The following is an 18157-nucleotide window of genomic DNA, read 5'->3' as shown; positions in this document are numbered from 1 at the left end:
AAAGGTCCATAATGATACCTACTCCAATACAGTCGGATAAGCACGGTATATTCAACATCCTTCCCAGTACTCAACAGCATGATAGACAGAATCACAGTACCGTGGAGCATGTTACTTATCAATCGAGGATGCTATAGCTCCCGGAGGTGACTCGCTTCCAGCTTCTATACCTACTGCATATTTCTGTAACTGCTTTCCACCTGTTCAACACCTCGAGATACCTATGATGACGGAATGTAGAACTCCACGACGCAGCTCACTATATAGCAGCTCGAAACAACACACGTGGTACAAGAATAGATGGTACACCGTACGTGCGCCACAAGCGTCAGGAACTGACCGCTGCGCGGTCGTGACACCGGCAGGGGTGCGAATGCATGCTCGAGAAGGGAACTCCGCGTATCAGCAAGATACCAACCCGGTTAGAGATGCACGCATGCAGCTAGCTTATCGGTCCCACCACCCCTCGTCGCTTGCGGGAGCCTCTCCCGGGCGGGCTAGGCCAACCTGTCGGGCCGAATCCGACGACGTCGCCGACATAACGCCATGCCGGCGTGCCAGGCGAAAGCTGGTGCGGATACCGTGCGGGCTAAGTGACGTCTGACACGCTTTTTCTAGGCTAACAGCAAGGAGAAAAGCGGTTACCGAAATACAGCTTGGCGTGCTGGCGGAAGTACTCGATAGGCCAGCTCAGACTCAAGTAGAAGGCGTGTTTACTTGTGTATGCAGCATCTAGCAATATGGAGCCCACCTATACGGTACGATTACGTTAATCAATGGAGCACAGTTGGTCATCTGGACAGACTAGAAGAGGCCACGACAGACTCGACTCTCCCATAGGCTCGCAAAGGAGGCAGCCCAGATAATAGGCGAACCGAGTTTTTCTCCACGATTTTCAACTTGATCCGTTTCTCTGGCCGTCTTCGGGATATGGCGTGTCATCGTTGGCTCTCGAGACGGCATCATGTTGGCGAATTGTCCAGCAACAGCATTGCATGGCTGGCCGCCCATTTGTTATACGAATCCAAGGTAGATCAGCCGTGGAGAGCACAGTCTTCCGTAAGATGTTCATGATAGGCTAGACAACTGCAGGTTTGAAACGAAGGGTGGTTTTCAGGTTACCGTCAGTGATTTGCCTCGCAGATGAGCATGATGCTTTTTGCCAAGCGCTCTCAACACTTGAAGGCACGAGATACGTTTCTCGGTGTCTTTCGTTGGAACCATCGGCCTAAAGTACCTCGAGCTCGTGATCAGGATCTCGGGATTGTATAAGGGCCTTTTGACACTTCAAGCATGGCACATGTCACGGGCTGGATTGCGTTTCGATTTGTTATGGAGTCATGATATTTCATACTGTGCTAAGCCGCAGCCTCTTTTAAAAAAGAGTAATGTAGTTCACCTATCTAGAAACTACCCATGAGGCGAAGTTGGGCAGGACATCAACAGGAAGTCGTCAGTACATGTCATAAGACACATCTGGTATCAGCCCCGCGAAGTATTTCACAACTTTGCGACAAATCATGAATTTGAACCATCTGTAAAAGAAAACCAACAAATGATGAACCAATCCCAGAAACCGCGAATGCCAATGCCGCTATGGTTTACTTCCTATCCGGGTCCAGTCCGCCGTCAATGGCTGCCAGATCCCCCGCATCCACATCCGTACTAGCAGGCGCTTCTGGCACCAGTCGAATCAGGAACACCATGCAAGGAACGGACAAGACCAGCAGAGCGGCGTTAATGTAGAATGGAATCCTGGGGTCGGCGCCACTCGTGGAGTTGATGGCGTACGAGACGGCCTGGCCGCCGGTCTCGAAGGCCCGAAACAAACCGCCCGTGCGGGAAGAAGACCCGACATCCGTGGAAAAGGTTGACATGATCCAGTACAGAGACATCTGACACAGGTAGCTCGTCGAGAACATGATGAGATAGGGAAGATAGGCCTCGGCCCACCGCCCGCTGTGTCTTTCCAAGGGGCAAGAATGTCAGCGTGTACTCGCGAAACATGGGGCTTGGCACAACCTACAGTTCATAGTCGAGGCCCTCCTTCGACTTTCCCCTACCGAACTTGCTGTATTCAACGCCCATCCAAATGAAGCTGGCCGCCTGGGGAACCGCCCAGAGGACGAAAGCGATCCATGCTCGCTTGGTCTGCGACCACCGGGTCCTGTCTAAAAGCTTTCCGAAGGCGAGGGCTATGATGATGGACAGGGTTGCTAAGTGCGGCGTGTTAGATTCCAAGGTTGCTTCCAGGCCAGGTGAGTGCACATACGGGTGAGCAACGACGACAACGCGCGCGCCCGGACCGAAAAGTGCAACGACAGATACGTGCCCAGGGTTCCACCGCAGAAGAAGGAGTAGAAGGCGGGTATGGACATGAGCCACGTCTGGAGTTGGTTGTCAGCCAGGGAAGCCGATTCTGAATATACAGAGAGATATGCACACCTTCTTGCGCTGCAGGTGCCTCCAAAGGGCGACGAACTCTGCCTTCCAACTGATGTCGCCACTCTGAGGGATTTTGTCGCCGTTCTTACGCCGGACGCGTCTGGTGGGACTCAACAGGGCAGCCCAGATCACTCCGGTGCATTCTGTGTGCCTCCTCAGTCAGAGATATCCATTGAACCGGATACAATGCAGGGATTCTCACCAAAGCTAACAAAGATGAGGTAGGTAGACCACGCAACGCCTCCTGAGCTTGATCTGGAGGAGTTGTTGGAGAAGTTGATTGCCCCTCCCAAGACGCTGCCCGAGTTCCGCATGGAGGACCATATACCTGTTGCCCCGTTACTATCGGCTGTTCCGCACCCATCGAGGGATTCTTACCCAGATAGAAGCCTCTGTTGTTTGCGTCCGGATACGACAACATGGCAGCAGTCTCGGCCACGTACAGAAACCCGTTGGCGAACCCGCCAACCAGCTGTATGGGAATGTCAGCATTCACGAGGAATCCGGGTGCGTCGTGGACAAGAGCGTACCCTCGCGAGCAGGAGATACCAGTCTACGTGATACTTTGCGCTGACGTAGTAAGCCGAGCCGGCCAGAGGCATCGCCACGGCCGCGATCATGCAGGACCATTTGATGCCGAACTTGTTGATCAAGGGTCCGCCAAAGATGGTAAGCAGGCACCCTGATGAATAGGCAAGCGCCGTCGCCAAGTTCGCCAGGTACGGAGTCGAGAGGCCACCGCCGCCTAGGTTGGTGATGGCGTCGGACATGGCGGGACCGACGAAGGAGAGACTACATGTTCGACAGGAGTTACTTTCCATCATGTCCCCCCCCGCCTCTGACACTTGTGGAGCCTTGGACTTACGCTCCAAAAAGAATCATCTGGAACAGAACGCCTCGGTAGAACCTTGTGAATCCGGAGGCGCGCAGATAGCCGTCGTCAATCTCTTCGATTGGGCCTCCATCGTATACGTTACTGGTGCCGGCGGCGACATCCGACGTGCTGGAAATCCTTTTGGTGTCTTTTGAATCCGATGAGGTCGCCATGATGCAGAAAGGCGGCCGCAACTTGTTGCGGATGAAGAAACGGGACGGCAGGTCCACGGAGAGAGACCAGACTGTCAACCGGCATCGACGTGTATATAATCATGGGCAACCTAGTAAAGCCGACTTTGGTTGGCTTGTGCTGACCTGTCGAGAGCCATCCTCTGCGCGAGTCAGAAACGTCTGGGTGTAGCTGACATCCGTAATCTTACGTTGCATTCGCATGGCATGGGGTCGGGTCAGGGTTCCCCGGTTTATCTATGTACCAACCACTCCGAACTGTCAGATAGGGAAGATGAGCAACTCCACGCCTGTTTTGGAAACAGATCAGATGCTCAGCAGAAAGCTATCTAGTCCAAAAGCTGGACTGTTACCTACCTACATGACCGGGCCGGGCCCACTCTCTCGAACAGTATTGCTGTTCCTGATACTACTATCCGGATTGTCTGTATAGTCGGCATGGATGGGCAACGCAAAGCAACGCTTCCCCGGCAAACCACGGCGCCCTTCCCCCACACTCAACCGGCCCGGTCAGTCTCTTGACCACGTTTCTGTTCCTATCTTGGCGTCCATTACCATCCCCTCCCCAGTTACGTCAGCAGAGCCGATCCCGGTGAGAAGGACACGGCATAGAAACCTCGTTGACCCTTTTATTAATCGCGGGCGCAGCGGCTTTCTTTTGGGAAACCTCACTGATAACAGACAGCTAGTTTTGGCCCGGTTTAGAGCTCCAGAAACGAAGCCCCCCCCCCCCCCCCCTCGTATCGACGCAGTCATGTCGCCTTCCCCGCTCCCCGTCCCGAACTCCACGACCTCCTTTTGGAGGTCAACCCCGCACGCTCTGGACGATCACCGGTCGACCCCCGAGCTTCCGAGCCAAGTCGACATTGCAGTCATTGGCTCCGGCTATGCGGGGGTCTCGACCGTCTACCACATCCTGGACCAGTGCAAGGCTCGTGGGGTGCCGCCTCCCAAGATGGTGATTCTCGAAGCCCGGCAGGTGTGCTCTGGCGCCACGGGACGCAATGGTACGAACCCTCCAACTGGCATTCGAACCACCCTGAGATGACGGTTTCTGACCGTGAGTTCAAATATAGGTGGTCATCTCAAGCCTGACCCGTACAACCGTCCGGCAAGTCTCATCGCCACGCACGGCATCGAAGCCGCGACCGAGGTTGCCGAGTTCGAGGCCAACAACCTTCCGGCAGTGAAGAAGGTTGTCGAGGCCGAAGGGATTGACTGCGATTTCGTCCTCACCCGCGCCGTCGATGCCCTGATGTCCGAAGCCATTGCCAAGCGCATGAAGACCGGCGTCGATTTGCTCAGGAAGAATGGCGTGTCTGTAATGGACGATGTGTATTACGCAGAGGGGGCCGAAGCAGAACAAGTGGGTTCATCGCCGTCTGAGAACAAGACCAGATCGATGTGCGATGCTGGTGATGATGGTGGTTGCTAACCCCTGTATAGCTGTCTGGAGTGAAAGGAGCCAAGGCCTGCTTCTCATACAGCGCAGGTCACCTATGGCCGTATAAGCTCATCATCCACCTCCTATCCAAAGCCATCGATGCGGGCGTCAACCTGCAGACACACACACCTGTCAACAGAGTGACCGAGACCCCTGACAAGGAGGGTTATCTGACGCTATCCACCCCTCGGGGCAAGATCCGTGCCGCCAAGATCGTGTACGCGACCAACGCCTACACGTCATCCCTGCTGCCCGAGTTCGTCGACAAGATTGTGCCTGTGCGCGGAATCTGCAGCCACATCACGCCGAGCAAAAAGCCCAGTCCTCTGCTGCCCCACTCGTACATCATCAGGTGGTCCGACACCGAGTACGAGTATCTGATCCCCAAGCTGGATGGCAGTATCGTGGTCGGAGGTGCGCGGTCCAAGTACTACCACGACCTGCCCTCCTGGTACAACAACGTCAACGACGATCAGCTGATAGAGTCTGCGAAGACGCACTTTGACGGATACATGCAGCGCGTGTTCCACGGCTGGGAAGACAGCGGCGCGACCACGTCCGAGGTGTGGACCGGAAGTGAGTGCAACATATCATCACCCCAACACCCCAGGCGAGAGATCAATGCGGAGAGGCTAACCGTGAGCCAGTCATGGGCTACTCTTCTGATGGGCTGCCGCATATTGGTGCCGTGCCTGGGAGGCAGAACCAGTTCATCCTCGCCGGGTTCACCGGGCACGGCATGCCGCAGATCTTCCTGTCGGCGAAGGGGGTGGCGTCGATGATCATGGAGCAAAAGAGTTACAAGAGCACAGGGATCCCGAGCATCTACGAGGCTACACAAGAAAGGCTGAGCAGCTCCGTGAACACGATCCTCGCGAGCTGGGAGGCAGCCCAGAGCACCGGGTCCAAAGCACCGGGACCAAAGCTGTAGTATGGTAGCTGTAACTGGCGACGAAGAGGCGAGTGACCCACAGGTTTCGCACAGACGAAATCAGTATAGTGTACGATTCGCTATGTATTGCAAGGCCGTTGTGCTTACTATCGCCCGGGAGCTGGAAAGATGTCCACGATGTTGGTGATATGGATGGCCTAGGTGTTTGTGCCAGGATTGGAGTGGGCTATATCGCTTGTTGTATTGTCCAGGGAGTCAGCAGAGGTGCCACGTTGGATGGAGTGCCTGTACCGAGTGATTAATAGTAGTTGCAGCAGTGCTGCGGCTCAAAACATTTTACTGCTGACTGAAACAAGATTCATGGTCCCCAACGAGAAACCCACGACGTTGGTGACGATACGCATACTGTAACACCTAGCCTATAGGTCTATCTTAAAGAACGGGAAAAAGGTAGAATGCAGGTTGCTTGGCCACACTCGTTGGATGTGAGAAATATCTATTTATTACCTAGTACGAACGGTTTAGGACACTCTCCAGACTTCCGCTCGCACCTAGCTCTGAACAGCGGGTAGTGTCTGTATCCAAAGGCGCCCCAAGCATACTCTTCTATAGGTTTAGCGACGTTCCTGCGCATGTCAACGGTACTTTATACACTTATCGTATACCCGGGTCTCCAAATGCAGTTATTATTACCTGTGGAAAGCGTTTTAGTCTCTTAAACCATAGCTAGCGATATCACGTATCAACGCCATCCAATTGAGATGAGAAGGAGAATGTTCTATCGAGACGCCGTCGATGGCATTCCGCCACGGGAATGTGTCGATGGCTGCAATGCAAGATATCTCGGAACAAGATGCATGGCGGAGACAAGCTACGAACCTTTGTAAGAACGGAAGGGCGGCAACGTTACCTTTCCGAGGAGCCGATATCTTATCTTTTGTCTAAACCCGCATTTGATAAGCTGCCTACAGCAGTTGGGATTTCCACCTCCCATTTGCGTCGCCCATCTCGTATTAACCGGGTAGCGAATCCAGGCGGGAGCCAGCCACCGGCTGTTGGTATCTTTTGCAAACGGACCGATACTGGTGCAAGGCACATACCTCAAAAGGGAAAGTTGAGGCCAATGAGATGTCGAACATCGCCAACAAGGACCATTGGACAGAGAAAGCGGTTGTTAGATGGTTAGGCTGCCTTTTGTAATAACGCTTCATTGACATGAAATGCATGGGAGGGGATGCGGCACGCATAACACGAAGATGGTTTGAGCTTTTTACACCTCAGTTTCTGTGAAGCCCTTGGTTCAAACTGATGATTGCGTAGCAACCATGACAGATGGCGTTTACCATTCGAAGCTTGATTGCATGCTATCACGGCTATTTTAAACCCCTTTTATATACAAAGATAATCGGGTTCCTCACCTCTAGTATCTAGAGTACCGGGGCTGGCTGAGTTTCAATGAACAGTCTGGGACTGTCGAATCGGGGGGGGTTATTATCTCGGCCGAACTCCAACCCGAGATAACAATGATGGGTCGCAACGGTGAGCTCGAGAGGGTTATCCGACTAACGCATGCATCAAGGTTTCCCTTAGAGTTCCCCCTTTTGGCCTAGCCAAATTACATGGCGAGCACCGGGCCGGTGCCTCGAACTGAGTCCACTCGCACTGTCCGTGAACCTTGTCCGCGCAGAGGAGCCGATGCGGAGTCCAAAACAATGCTGATACGTTCGTGGTGGCAACCCGGCGGAAGGGTTTCCCCGATAGCGAACCGGGAACAGCGCCGGAGGATTGTCGACGAACCCACCGGCACTTTAATGGAAGTGCGGGGAGACGACGAAAGAAGTGCCGCAAAAAAGAAGGCGAATGACGGGTTTGCGGGGTGACAGGCCTCGTATTTAAGCTGCATCGTCTTGCTGATGGAGATAACCCTAAGCCAAAAAAGCACCCCCCCGTGATCCGTCTAGTCATCCGTCAACCATCACCTACCCTATTTTGCATCTCATTCCCCACTCCTTCGCCATGGTTTCCAACAAGAATGTCGTCTTTGACGTGGTCGGCACGCTAGTCTCGTACGAGTACATCTTCGAGGCCATCGACCAACGGCTCGGCGAGAAGCTCCGGGCCCAGGGCATCAAGCCCAGGCTCCTCGGGTGGTGCTGGCTGGAGGTGGCCGAGCGCGAGTTCACTTACCTCGCCATATCGGGGCGCTACGCAGTATTCAACACCGTCTTCGCGGGCCTGTTCTATCGGTGCCTGCACTACGCCGGCATCGAGGAGCCTCGGTCGTTTGCGAGCGAGGAAGACGTGGCCTGGCTGGTGGCCGAGTACAAGAACCTTTACTTGCGAGACGGGGCCGCCGAGTGCATCGCCAAGCTTCGGGCTGCCGGCTTCACCGTCTGGTGCTTCACGACCGGGGACGCCGCCCGCGTGGGAGGCTACTTTGCCCGGGGCGGGGTCGACTTGCCGGCCGAGAACCTGATTTCGTGCGACTCTCTGGGGCTGGCCAAGCCGAACCCGGAGGCGTATGCCCCGATTCTCGCAAAGCTATCCGGCGGCGGCGGCAAGCCCTGGTTCGCGGCGGCGCATTTGTGGGATGCGTCAGCGGCAAAGACGTACGGGTGGGTATCCCTTCCGAGACACGAACCCTTGCTGTGCCTGGGTAACGAACTAACCCGTTCCAGGTTCAAAGCGGCATACTGCACTGCCATGGAAGGCGAGGAGCTACCCGAAATCTTCGGAGAGGTGGATGTAGTAGCAGATACACTGCCCGCGATGGCGGACAAGCTCATCGCCGCTTCTGAGAAGTAGGGCACGATTGGGAATGGGCATTGGTGCATTAGGGAGGCGAACCTTGTTTGCACGGCGAATCGGACCAGTGTTAATCTTTAGTAACGGTTTTGTGCATTGATATCTCCAATATAGCCACTTCTGGGTTTTTTCAAGTCGAAAGATCACGAGGCAATGCAGCGTCTGTCTCGTCGTTTCTCCAAAATCTCGTCGAAACAGAGGCGGTAGGCCCGTTTTCAACGTACGTGAAGGCCGCCAGAGGTGCCGCGGCTGCGCGGATGATCGCTGATAGAATCGGGACGGGAGCCAGAACCCGAACCAATAGTTAGACCGAAGCGGCCAAGCACCTCCGACGCGCGACGGGCGCGTTAACGATTACGTGATGAGGTTGATGTAGGGGCACATAGGCAACGTACGACGACGCATAAAACCTTGCAGTGATTATAAGGCCAGACGAGGAACACAGGGCTCAGAGGGACAAAGCTGGCAGAGGATGTCGGTCTGCATTTGTATTCATCAAGCAAAGCTATCTTCATGCACGTATTTGTCACATGTGATAAGTATAATCTTGTGAAAAAGCTGGTAATCTGTGCACGAGGGAGGGGATGGAGAGGATGTAGAGAGCGAGGGGCTTTCCATTCGTATTATATGCACTGTTGGAAGGACTCTAGATGGGCTGATGCATCAAACAGAAGGGCTGCAAAAGGCATGGATTTTCTAAGTCTAGTTGGTCTGGCTGACTGGAAAGTGACCAGTTATGTAGACTTCTGTCACGTAAAAACCATACCGTTAGTTACGTGGGCAGTATTAACTAAAACTTATATCTCGTGACAACTTCTGTGGCTGCTGACTCGTGCTTATGAATCGCTGGAAACGCTATTCCAACAATGCACCAAATTTACTGAGAAGGAATGTGAAGAAAACAAAATAGAGGCCGTTCCCGAGATGGGGAAAGGGCATGTGACCGATCTCTGGATAGCCTTCCGCCAACTCGAGCTTAAAACTACATGTAGACTCGAGCAACCTGTCTGAAGCAGTCGGGGGGCCATACATTCACATGGTCGTTTGTGGCTAGACGGCACTTAAGCTGCGATCTTGGGCTCCTGGAACTGCTCGGAGATGTCGTCGGGAGAATCAAAGGCTAGAGATACACTAGGAAAGGCGCGTCAGTTAGCAGTAGTGACAGAGATGAGAGAAAAGGGGTAGCGGGAAAAAGTTGTCGTCGTCGCTCAGGGACGTGAGGTTGAACCGGGTCCCGTCCGGAAGCCCCAGCTCCTGTGGCCGGCCGCAGCCGGCGGGGGCCTCGTCATCACCACCTTGCACATCGCGCTTGCGGTTGAAGTTGCCCCAGCTGGCGCCTGTGTAAGGAGGCTCTTGGACGAAGCAGACAGAGCCGCCGCCCGTTGTAGACGCGCAACTCCCAGTCGCGTGACCTGTCGAGGTTGACGAAGTCGACGGACACGAACCGCCGTAAGGGGAAGTTGGGATCGCAGCATGTGCTGCGAGTCCAGTTGACGCACGTGAAGTAGGGGCCATTGCAGTTGGTGCTTGTGTAGAGGTTGATGTGCAGCGCCGCGGCGCCGTTGGCGCAGGCGGTCGCGAGGAGGGTGGGAGGGGAGTCAGTGATCAAGTTGTGGATGAGTGATAGCAATGGGTTACCTGGCCAGTTGATCGCAGGACAGGAACTGGCTTTTATAGACTTGCTCTTGGATGCTCTAGGTCTAACTGCGACCAACTCAAGCTCGCTTGGTTGCCTTACAATAGGACTCAAGGCGAGGCCATCATCTTGCTGCGCCAGTCAGAATTTTGTAAAGCGTTTCATTGTAAGCAACATACTTATGGTGTAGCTATCATCCTATTTTCACTCCTATCCAAACTAATATGCCCATGAGCCCAGTGCTGATTCTTGGTTGACGTGTAAGATAGATCCCAGGCAGTAAGGGTCCTTCACGATGTTGGCCCAAATAGAACCAATCAGGTTAACATAGAGAGACTGCCAACAATATAGACAATTAGCGCTGACATGTATGTAAGCACTAACGAGTCTGTCTGGCTGACAAAATACTCAAGGGGCGCCACTGAATCCCTATGAGTTAGAGGTTCTGCAGCTATAGAGACTATGGGAACCAATTGGAAATACATGGTGATGTTGTTGAAGTGCGTATATACGAGTCGCAACAATCCTTGTTCAGACGTGATGTGTAACTGTCTGGCCTATGGTATATATGATTCATGACTATGCATCTTGCTTACTTGGTGGGGGGGGTTACTGGCAATGCGTTCCCCAAGCGGACGGAATACGCGTACCATTAGGATTTTCCTTGTTTACAGTACTAGGTGAAAAGCCTGGCTACAGCACCAAGGATATACTCACTATCATCTGCCTTGGGCTATAACAACACGCGTTCGCGAGCCATTATACAGGTATTTTCATCACGGCCTTACCACATTACCCTCGAGGAGTATCCCGCTGTGCTCCGACGAGGTGATCAAGGCTAGTAGTACTAGTTGCCGATTGGTTCAATGTTTTTCGGTAGCCAGATATTTGACCTAATCCTGTAAACAAGGAAAACCCATCTAAGATATAGTGCTGACATTTCCCTAGCGGCATTACCTATTGTGGCATATTAGCCCATAGGACATGTAACAGATAATAGTATCTTACCCCTATGCTCTGGGAACGTAGGTTAATTAGCCCACTCATTGACCAGGCTTCAACACAAGCTGACAAGCCTGGAAGAAGGAAAAAAATCCGGTAAGGGGTGCGTCGCTTCCAGAAGACAGGGTGTCGGTCTCATTTTATCCCTTCATCCGGACGGTATTAGTCTAGATTCGGTACAGATCCGGCAAGCCACCGTCGATATGCCGGTAGTAGATGAAAAAGCGCCTTCCTAGATCACACGGCCGTAGCCTATGAGATCCCGCCCAGGTCTTCGGCTATTATTGATGGACATGGGTTGTGGTGGAAACCGATCCTTGGCAGTGGTTCCCGCCATCCACGTGCCGCCACGGAACGCGGAGACCGATACTCTTTAAGGTTATTTGCTCGAGTGGCGGCAGGGGTGTATGTCAGATCTCCAATTAGTGAACACAGGGAGGGAGGGCGTCGTCGCCACCAGCGGCTCATGATCAATGTCGTGCTGGGATTTTAGCCGACGGCCGCTTCTGGCCTCGTTGATGCCAAGATGCGAATGTACGCAAGTCGCCAAATTCCTTTTTGCGACATTAGCCTGTAGATGGTCCATGGTACAGCCTAAATCAAATACGGCTGACTGCCCGGAGAATTTCCATCAATCTCGTAAACGTCATGGTGGTAGTTGGATTAGTTGCTCCAGAGGCGGTAACCGTGACATGTGTGCTGTCTGGCAACTTACATATATAGCGGCACAGTGATCGCAACCCAGAACTGTGATTGCCACCGCATCAACCAAGATCTTGTCTATACTGGACCGCTACTAAATCCTTGTTCCCGTCACCATGGTTTCGTTCAAGTTTCTCCTCCTCGCGACGGCGGCTGTGACTGCCGTCCTCGGACGCCCCTTTGACTTCCTTGACGAGGTGGACGATGGCAACTCAACCGAGGTTCTCGAGAGGCGCCAGGTCACGCCAAACAGCGAGGGCACGCACAACGGCTACTTCTACTCGTTCTGGTCCGATGGAGGCGGTCGTGTCCAATACACCATGGGCGCGGGCAGCCGTTACTCGGTGAGCTGGAGCAACGTCGGCAACTTTGTGGGTGGCAAGGGTTGGAACCCTGGCAATGGCCGGTAAGAGAATCCATCGTCAGCGATGTACAAGTCAAATGTGTATGCTGAAACTGTCGTGAAAGTACCATCAACTACGGCGGCTCCTTCAGCCCCAACGGTAACGGTTACCTGGCCGTCTACGGCTGGACTCGCAACCCTCTGGTCGAGTACTACGTGGTCGAATCCTACGGTACCTACAACCCCAGCAGCGGAGGTCAGTACAAGGGCACCGTCACGACCGACGGCGGCACCTACGACGTCTACGTCTCTACCCGCTACAACCAGCCTTCCATCGACGGCACAAGGACCTTTCAGCAGTACTGGTCTGTGCGCCAAGGCAAACGTGTGGGAGGCTCCGTCAACATGCAGAACCACTTCAACGCCTGGGCTAGGTATGGCTTGAACCTCGGCACGCACTACTACCAGATCGTGGCCACCGAGGGCTACCAGAGCAGCGGCTCCTCCGACATCTACGTTCAGACCTCGTGGTAAGTTAGCCAGCCCACAGGCGTTTTGATCGTCGCTGACCCCAGTATCAGAGCTACCCGTTGGCGGTTGAGGCAGCGCATGCTAGGCATCTTATGAGACCTGGATATGGCGTTGCAGCGGTCGAGACGATTGATTGTACTTGTAACTTCTGTTCTGCCGCTCTTACTATTCACCGGTTTCCTTTCTTTCACCCTCCTATCCCATCTTGAGAGCGTGTCTATAGGCCTGAGGGGAATCTGCTACATCAAATGGCGGCACAGGATTTTTTTCAGGCTGGATAAGAAGCAATAAAGCCCAGTCATTTATATAAATTTGGCTTTGACAAATATTCCCGTGAGAGGAAACTAATGTCTGTGAGTGTTTTCTGTCGTGGCCGGGGCTCAGTGCCGGCTCTTAAGGCAAGCTACGATGCTGTTCGACATAAGTCGTAAACCTGCAATGATGGCATTTTCTTGGGAGATTTTCTATGTGTATGATCAAGATTCGTCTGATATCGGCTGTCCGCAGCCCCCTTCCGTAACAACTGCGCATTCCGGTTCGGCATAAAACATCAACGTGCTTCCTCTGACGGAGCTACCACTACCTCCAGTCCTAAGGAAGATAACGATCTAACGTGCTCTTCATGGTTTTCTTCCAGTCGTTATCCCCCTTTTTTACGTGTGAGTGCTAGACGACGAGGCGGATGGTAGGCCAGATCAGCATACGCTTTTGTTGCTACGCCCAAAACCGGCTACAACCGCTCGATCTCGAGTATTAAATTTACTCGACCGGGAACTCGAACTCCTGATCCTGTTCACGAGGGTCAGCTGCTGTAGGCGGTCATTTCCTGGGTGTGTACAACCGTGTCTACCTGCATTAGAAGTTATGTAATGAGACTTGGTTGGTCCTGACGACCTATGCGCCATGTCTTCTTCCCTTGCCATTGGTTTAATAAGTTAAGACAGGGTCAAGGATTTATCCGGGAAAGTATTGTTGCATAGCTGCCTGTTGCCAACCCGTTAGTCGCTGCCATGCCCTCCCGATCTCTAGGCAAGGGGCTGTGCTGCCGCCTGAAACCGAGATTGGGGGTAGTTTGGACATTCATGCTCTCCTCGGCCGGACTGCGTAGCACAGGACCCAAACGATAGGTGGGCTACTTTGCGCAGCTAATTACATGCAGATATTTGATGTACACTAGGCTACGTCTTCTAAACATGGTCCCGCTGTGAATGCTCTTGGGTAGACTGATGAAGTTGGTTGATGTTATTTATTGTTTTTTCTTTCTTTTCTTTTTCTTTCTGTTTCTTTTTGCTATGTTGTTTGTTTGTCTTTCATTCCAACTTAACGCCTCATGTACTTGACAAATGTTACCCATCTATAAAACAACAAGGCGCAAAGTGTTACCTGGCATTCCAGTTCTGTCACTTCTTGGAAGGGCATCGAGCGTTGAGCTTCCGATCTTCATCGAATTCAAAAATTTCATCATACTTCATTGACTGAATGGCCAGCAATACATTCGCTTGGCCTCGTTAACTCATTCGTGCCAGGACCGGGTTGGTAGGAGTTGGGAATGACGGAGCGGCTGGCGGGTTGGCGACATCGACTTCGGCGTCATCGAAAGCAAATCACTCATCATCCCCAACGTCGCGGAGAAATCTCTTTCTACCCTTTCTAGGCTTGCCTGGCCTCTTGGGCCCGGATCCCTCCCTCGCTGGCTTTTGTGTTGGAGTGGTTGGGCGGCGGGTGGGGGTTGCTGTTGGACGGCGGGTAGAGGTTGGTCTTGACGATGTGGTTGATCGGGGGGGAGTTGACGTGAAAACCGGATCGGCAGGCGGATTGTGGATGTCGATATTGGGGCCGTCGACAATAGGTTCCGTGTCCCCAAGGGCGCGGGCGGCTTTGACCGCACGGGACGACTCGTCCGTAGGGTTCGCGGCACATGTGGCGGCATCAGGCTCGGCCGTCAGGTTGGCGTAAAAGTCGGGGCTGAAAGCAGCGTCCAGAGAAGCCTGGAAGTTGGCATCTTGGAACGGGCACCGCGCGAGCTCGTACACGAAGCCGTTGAACTGATCCACGGCTGGTTGCGGCAGCTTGGTCCAGCTCACAAGGGGCATGTCGAGGCCGTCGGTGACATTCTTGTATGACGGAAACACGGACGTCTGGGCTCGGTATCCCACCACGGGGTGTGTGCTAGAGACATCGTCTGCCGCGAAGAGCGTGGGTTGGTCGAAGCGTTTGCTGTATGCGTCTTCCCCGAGGGAATAGCTTACGCCCGCAACTGTGAAGTCGGCCGCTGTGGCATTGCACTCCTCGGTGTGAAGCCAGACTACGGAGCTCAAATACCAATGCCTGGAGGAGGGGTTGTCGACGCTCATTGTCATCATCTTGGGCAGATACCATGCGTAAAGCACCGCCATGCGACCGTTGGAGTATCCCACTCTTGAGTAGACCTGGCCCGTGGAGGAGCCTCGACAGTCACCGTCCTCAGTTCCAGTTGGTTTCAGTCCACCACTAGTAGTCCATTGTTAGTTACAGCCCGGCGCGCCGTGTGGTTTGGCGTGTTCACTATGCACTTACCTGTGGAAGCCCTCTGCGTCGACAGCGGGATATGGGAGACAGCCCCGCACGTCGTTAAGTGCGGGCTTGAACTGCAGTTGAAGCTGTCCGGGCAGTCCGTCTGCGGCCTGCTGCGCAAAGGGCGCGATTGCGTCGTGGTCCTTCACTTTGCCCTCAAACGCATCGTCGTCCCGTTGAGAGAGTGTACGGCCTGCTGCGGATGCAACCAGGCCAAGGGAAAAGAGCGTCAAAAACGAGCGGCAAAACATTGTGGCTAGTTAAATACAAAAAGAAACGAAGGTATAGGTTACGACCAGTAAAGAATGACGGATCAGCTTCGAAGAGCGCCTGAGGAAGGGTGAAGACAATAAACATAGGGCCGATGCCGTAGTAGTACATACATTGTATATAACTTCTGCGCCATGCATACGCAGACAAAGCTACGGAGCGGAGCAAGTCCGGCGGCGCCGATGACTTTGTTTGGTCCCATTGAGGCTATCCAAATCGTTAACAGCATAATTACTTGCAGGCAAGCAGAACGAACACCTTGGAAATCTCCCTTGACTATTTCAGCCCGTACATCCCCTCTTCGCTTCAACGTCGGACTCGTTGACTCGAGTCTGTTTCTGTACCTAGTAGGGCCACAGAAATCGGGGTTCTGCATGGGAGGCGCAGCCTGCATTACTGCCTCACCCCTGCACAGTTCCAATCAGATCGCAACATCGTCAATCGGTTCGTCCGAACGCAAGGCTCACAGGCCACCACGGGCCGCAGCTGATCGTCCAGTCGGACATGAGCGAACGGGGCAGTTGATCAATGTCCATGATCTAGGCTTGATGGCAGTGTCTATGTCTATGATGCGTGCAGAGTATTAGGGCTGTCTGAGCGATCAGAGCGATCAGACAAGCTGATAATGCCCCCCCCTGACAGCCCGAGAGTACCGTGCGCGCTGGCCCGTGCAGGCTTGAGTTGACAATAGATATAGTTATAGCTAATAGATAAGAGTATAGATAGAGAGGAAAAGTGGAAACAGAGGGAAAAAACGGAGGGAAAAAGTGGAAATAGAGGCAAAAAATAGAGGCAACAAAAAGGGATAGTCTTGGCCCATCCCGACCCAGAGCGTAGCGGAGGAAGCAGGGTGGGATAGACCATTCTAACACTCCCTAGCAGAGCCGTTTTAGAATTACCTAAAGAAAAAAATCAGAATGAAAGAAAAAGTCAGAAAAAGCTAGGGTTAAACCTATCCCTTTAAATGCCACATGACCTCACATAACCGCAGACTAATAAGACTACCTACAGTAATCCAGGCTAAGTATCTGATAGCTGTTGGTAATTACTTACAGAGACCCAATTTTAGGTTATGTGAGGTTATGTGGCATTTAAAGAGATAGCCTTTAGATTATTAGGAGAAGCACTACTATGTACTTGCTGCTAGACTATGTGGAGCAAGAAGAACAAAAATTCCTGTTTAATCTGAAACTATAGACCTTTTTGACGTGTGTGTGCGTATCTATTGGTTAGAACCCAATTACCTACTCCACTGTCAGCTTAACCCTATCGGTTATCGCGCATGGTACTCTTGGGTTGTCAGGGGGGGGGGGCATTATCAGCTTGTCTGATCGCTCCCTATCACCTACTCCACTGTCAGGTTAACCCTATCGGTTATCGTGCATGGTACTCTCGGGTTGTCAGGGGTCAAGGGGGGCATTATCAGCTTGTCTATAGACTCGGGCTGTCTACAGTTACCTGCCTACTATGGTATCGGGCCAAAGTTTAACCCCCTCGTCAGGTAAATGTGGCCGTGCTTTTTTTGATTATCTCTGCAACGGTACTTTGAGGTTCTTGTGCACATCTATCATAATTCTGGCCAGTGAGAGTCTCTCATACGTGGGTCACAACTCCACACTACCTACCTGTTGTGGAGTTTAAACTTACCCATCATACCATAGTACACCTTAATCCTCTCCCCACCTTACTATCTCTTATCACTGTAACGTCGGAAGAGCCCCTTGCAGATATCCCGAGATTGACATCAGACAGACACGATGTGCCATCTCGGAACATCCAGAGAACTTGATGATGCACCTACCTTAGCCACTGAATAGCCCTTTAACTCTCCGAGCACTTGACAGCACGGCACAATTTGATTGAATCCTGGATCTGCTGGAAGACTCAACAGGGGGGCACAAGGTGGCAGGTAGCTCTAGCCTCTATGATAATCGTGTTTGTAATGTGGAAGTCTAGCTACTCAGGCCTTTGCAGAGAACGTCGGCGTTGAATGAAACAACAACATGATTAGCATCAACATTGGGAGCCTAGTCCTGGTGGCTGTGGCCTTGTCCCGCACGGCCATGGTAATCAATCTAAACGATGATCTCTGTTTCGATCAATTAATTCTCCTTTATACTGCTTGGGCATCAGAATGAACCCAGCGTCCGGTAAAAACAAAGAACACCGCCATTTCTCAAAGGCACCTCACCCAAGTTTGCAGTACTAACGGTGTATTTTGAAACCTTAAGACCCACGTAGATTTCTCCGGGTGGAATGTGCGTTAATTCTGCCTACTGTAGGGTCGAGCTCCCCGCTCGGGTCGCATGAACACGATTCATGAAGCCGCTGGGCTATGCCTTGCTTGATTGACGATCTTGTAAGAATCCGGCATAACTGCCACCGGCCATGCCGTAGAGTGTTTTGACCACTATTGAGTTGAGAGTATATCCCTTTAGTTGCCACCGGACCTCATTAACCCCTTATGCG

The 18157-nt window shown here is 52.8% G+C and overlaps 6 protein-coding genes across 6 annotated transcripts; 3 read left to right on the top strand and 3 right to left on the bottom strand.

The window, feature by feature from the left end:
- Positions 1–1601: 1601 nt before the first annotated feature.
- Positions 1602–3492, bottom strand: GLRG_05528 (major facilitator superfamily transporter; the record flags this gene model as incomplete). Its single annotated transcript, XM_008096213.1, has 8 exons — positions 1602–1965; positions 2027–2216; positions 2273–2387; positions 2446–2588; positions 2648–2773; positions 2824–2917; positions 2976–3237; positions 3311–3492. The coding sequence occupies 8 exons, from the start codon at positions 3490–3492 to the stop codon at positions 1602–1604; spliced, it is 1476 nt and encodes a 491-aa protein (XP_008094404.1).
- A 772-nt stretch (positions 3493–4264) lies between these two features.
- GLRG_05527 (FAD dependent oxidoreductase) lies at positions 4265–5885 on the top strand (the record flags this gene model as incomplete). Its single annotated transcript, XM_008096212.1, has 4 exons — positions 4265–4517; positions 4587–4876; positions 4957–5530; positions 5602–5885. The coding sequence occupies 4 exons, from the start codon at positions 4265–4267 to the stop codon at positions 5883–5885; spliced, it is 1401 nt and encodes a 466-aa protein (XP_008094403.1).
- A 1977-nt stretch (positions 5886–7862) lies between these two features.
- GLRG_05526 (haloacid dehalogenase-like hydrolase) lies at positions 7863–8651 on the top strand (the record flags this gene model as incomplete). The annotated part of the gene is made up of 2 exons (XM_008096211.1): positions 7863–8461; positions 8525–8651. 2 exons carry the CDS (start codon positions 7863–7865, stop codon positions 8649–8651), a joined length of 726 nt encoding a protein of 241 aa, XP_008094402.1.
- Positions 8652–9712: 1061 nt separating this feature from the next.
- GLRG_05525 (uncharacterized protein) lies at positions 9713–10166 on the bottom strand (the record flags this gene model as incomplete). Its single annotated transcript, XM_008096210.1, has 2 exons — positions 9713–9782; positions 9880–10166. The coding sequence occupies 2 exons, from the start codon at positions 10164–10166 to the stop codon at positions 9713–9715; spliced, it is 357 nt and encodes a 118-aa protein (XP_008094401.1).
- A 1941-nt stretch (positions 10167–12107) lies between these two features.
- On the top strand, positions 12108–12868 carry GLRG_05524 (glycosyl hydrolase family 11; the record flags this gene model as incomplete). The annotated part of the gene is made up of 2 exons (XM_008096209.1): positions 12108–12397; positions 12460–12868. 2 exons carry the CDS (start codon positions 12108–12110, stop codon positions 12866–12868), a joined length of 699 nt encoding a protein of 232 aa, XP_008094400.1.
- A 1601-nt stretch (positions 12869–14469) lies between these two features.
- GLRG_05523 (necrosis inducing protein) lies at positions 14470–15669 on the bottom strand (the record flags this gene model as incomplete). Its single annotated transcript, XM_008096208.1, has 2 exons — positions 14470–15355; positions 15422–15669. 2 exons carry the CDS (start codon positions 15667–15669, stop codon positions 14470–14472), a joined length of 1134 nt encoding a protein of 377 aa, XP_008094399.1.
- Positions 15670–18157: the final 2488 nt, after the last annotated feature.

Source organism: Colletotrichum graminicola (genome assembly GCF_000149035.1).
Source record: "Colletotrichum graminicola M1.001 genomic scaffold supercont1.19, whole genome shotgun sequence".
Classification (NCBI taxonomy): Eukaryota; Fungi; Ascomycota; class Sordariomycetes; order Glomerellales; family Glomerellaceae; genus Colletotrichum; species Colletotrichum graminicola.
Note: the sequence above shows the minus strand (reverse complement) of the source record. Positions and strands in the feature narration are given on the sequence as shown.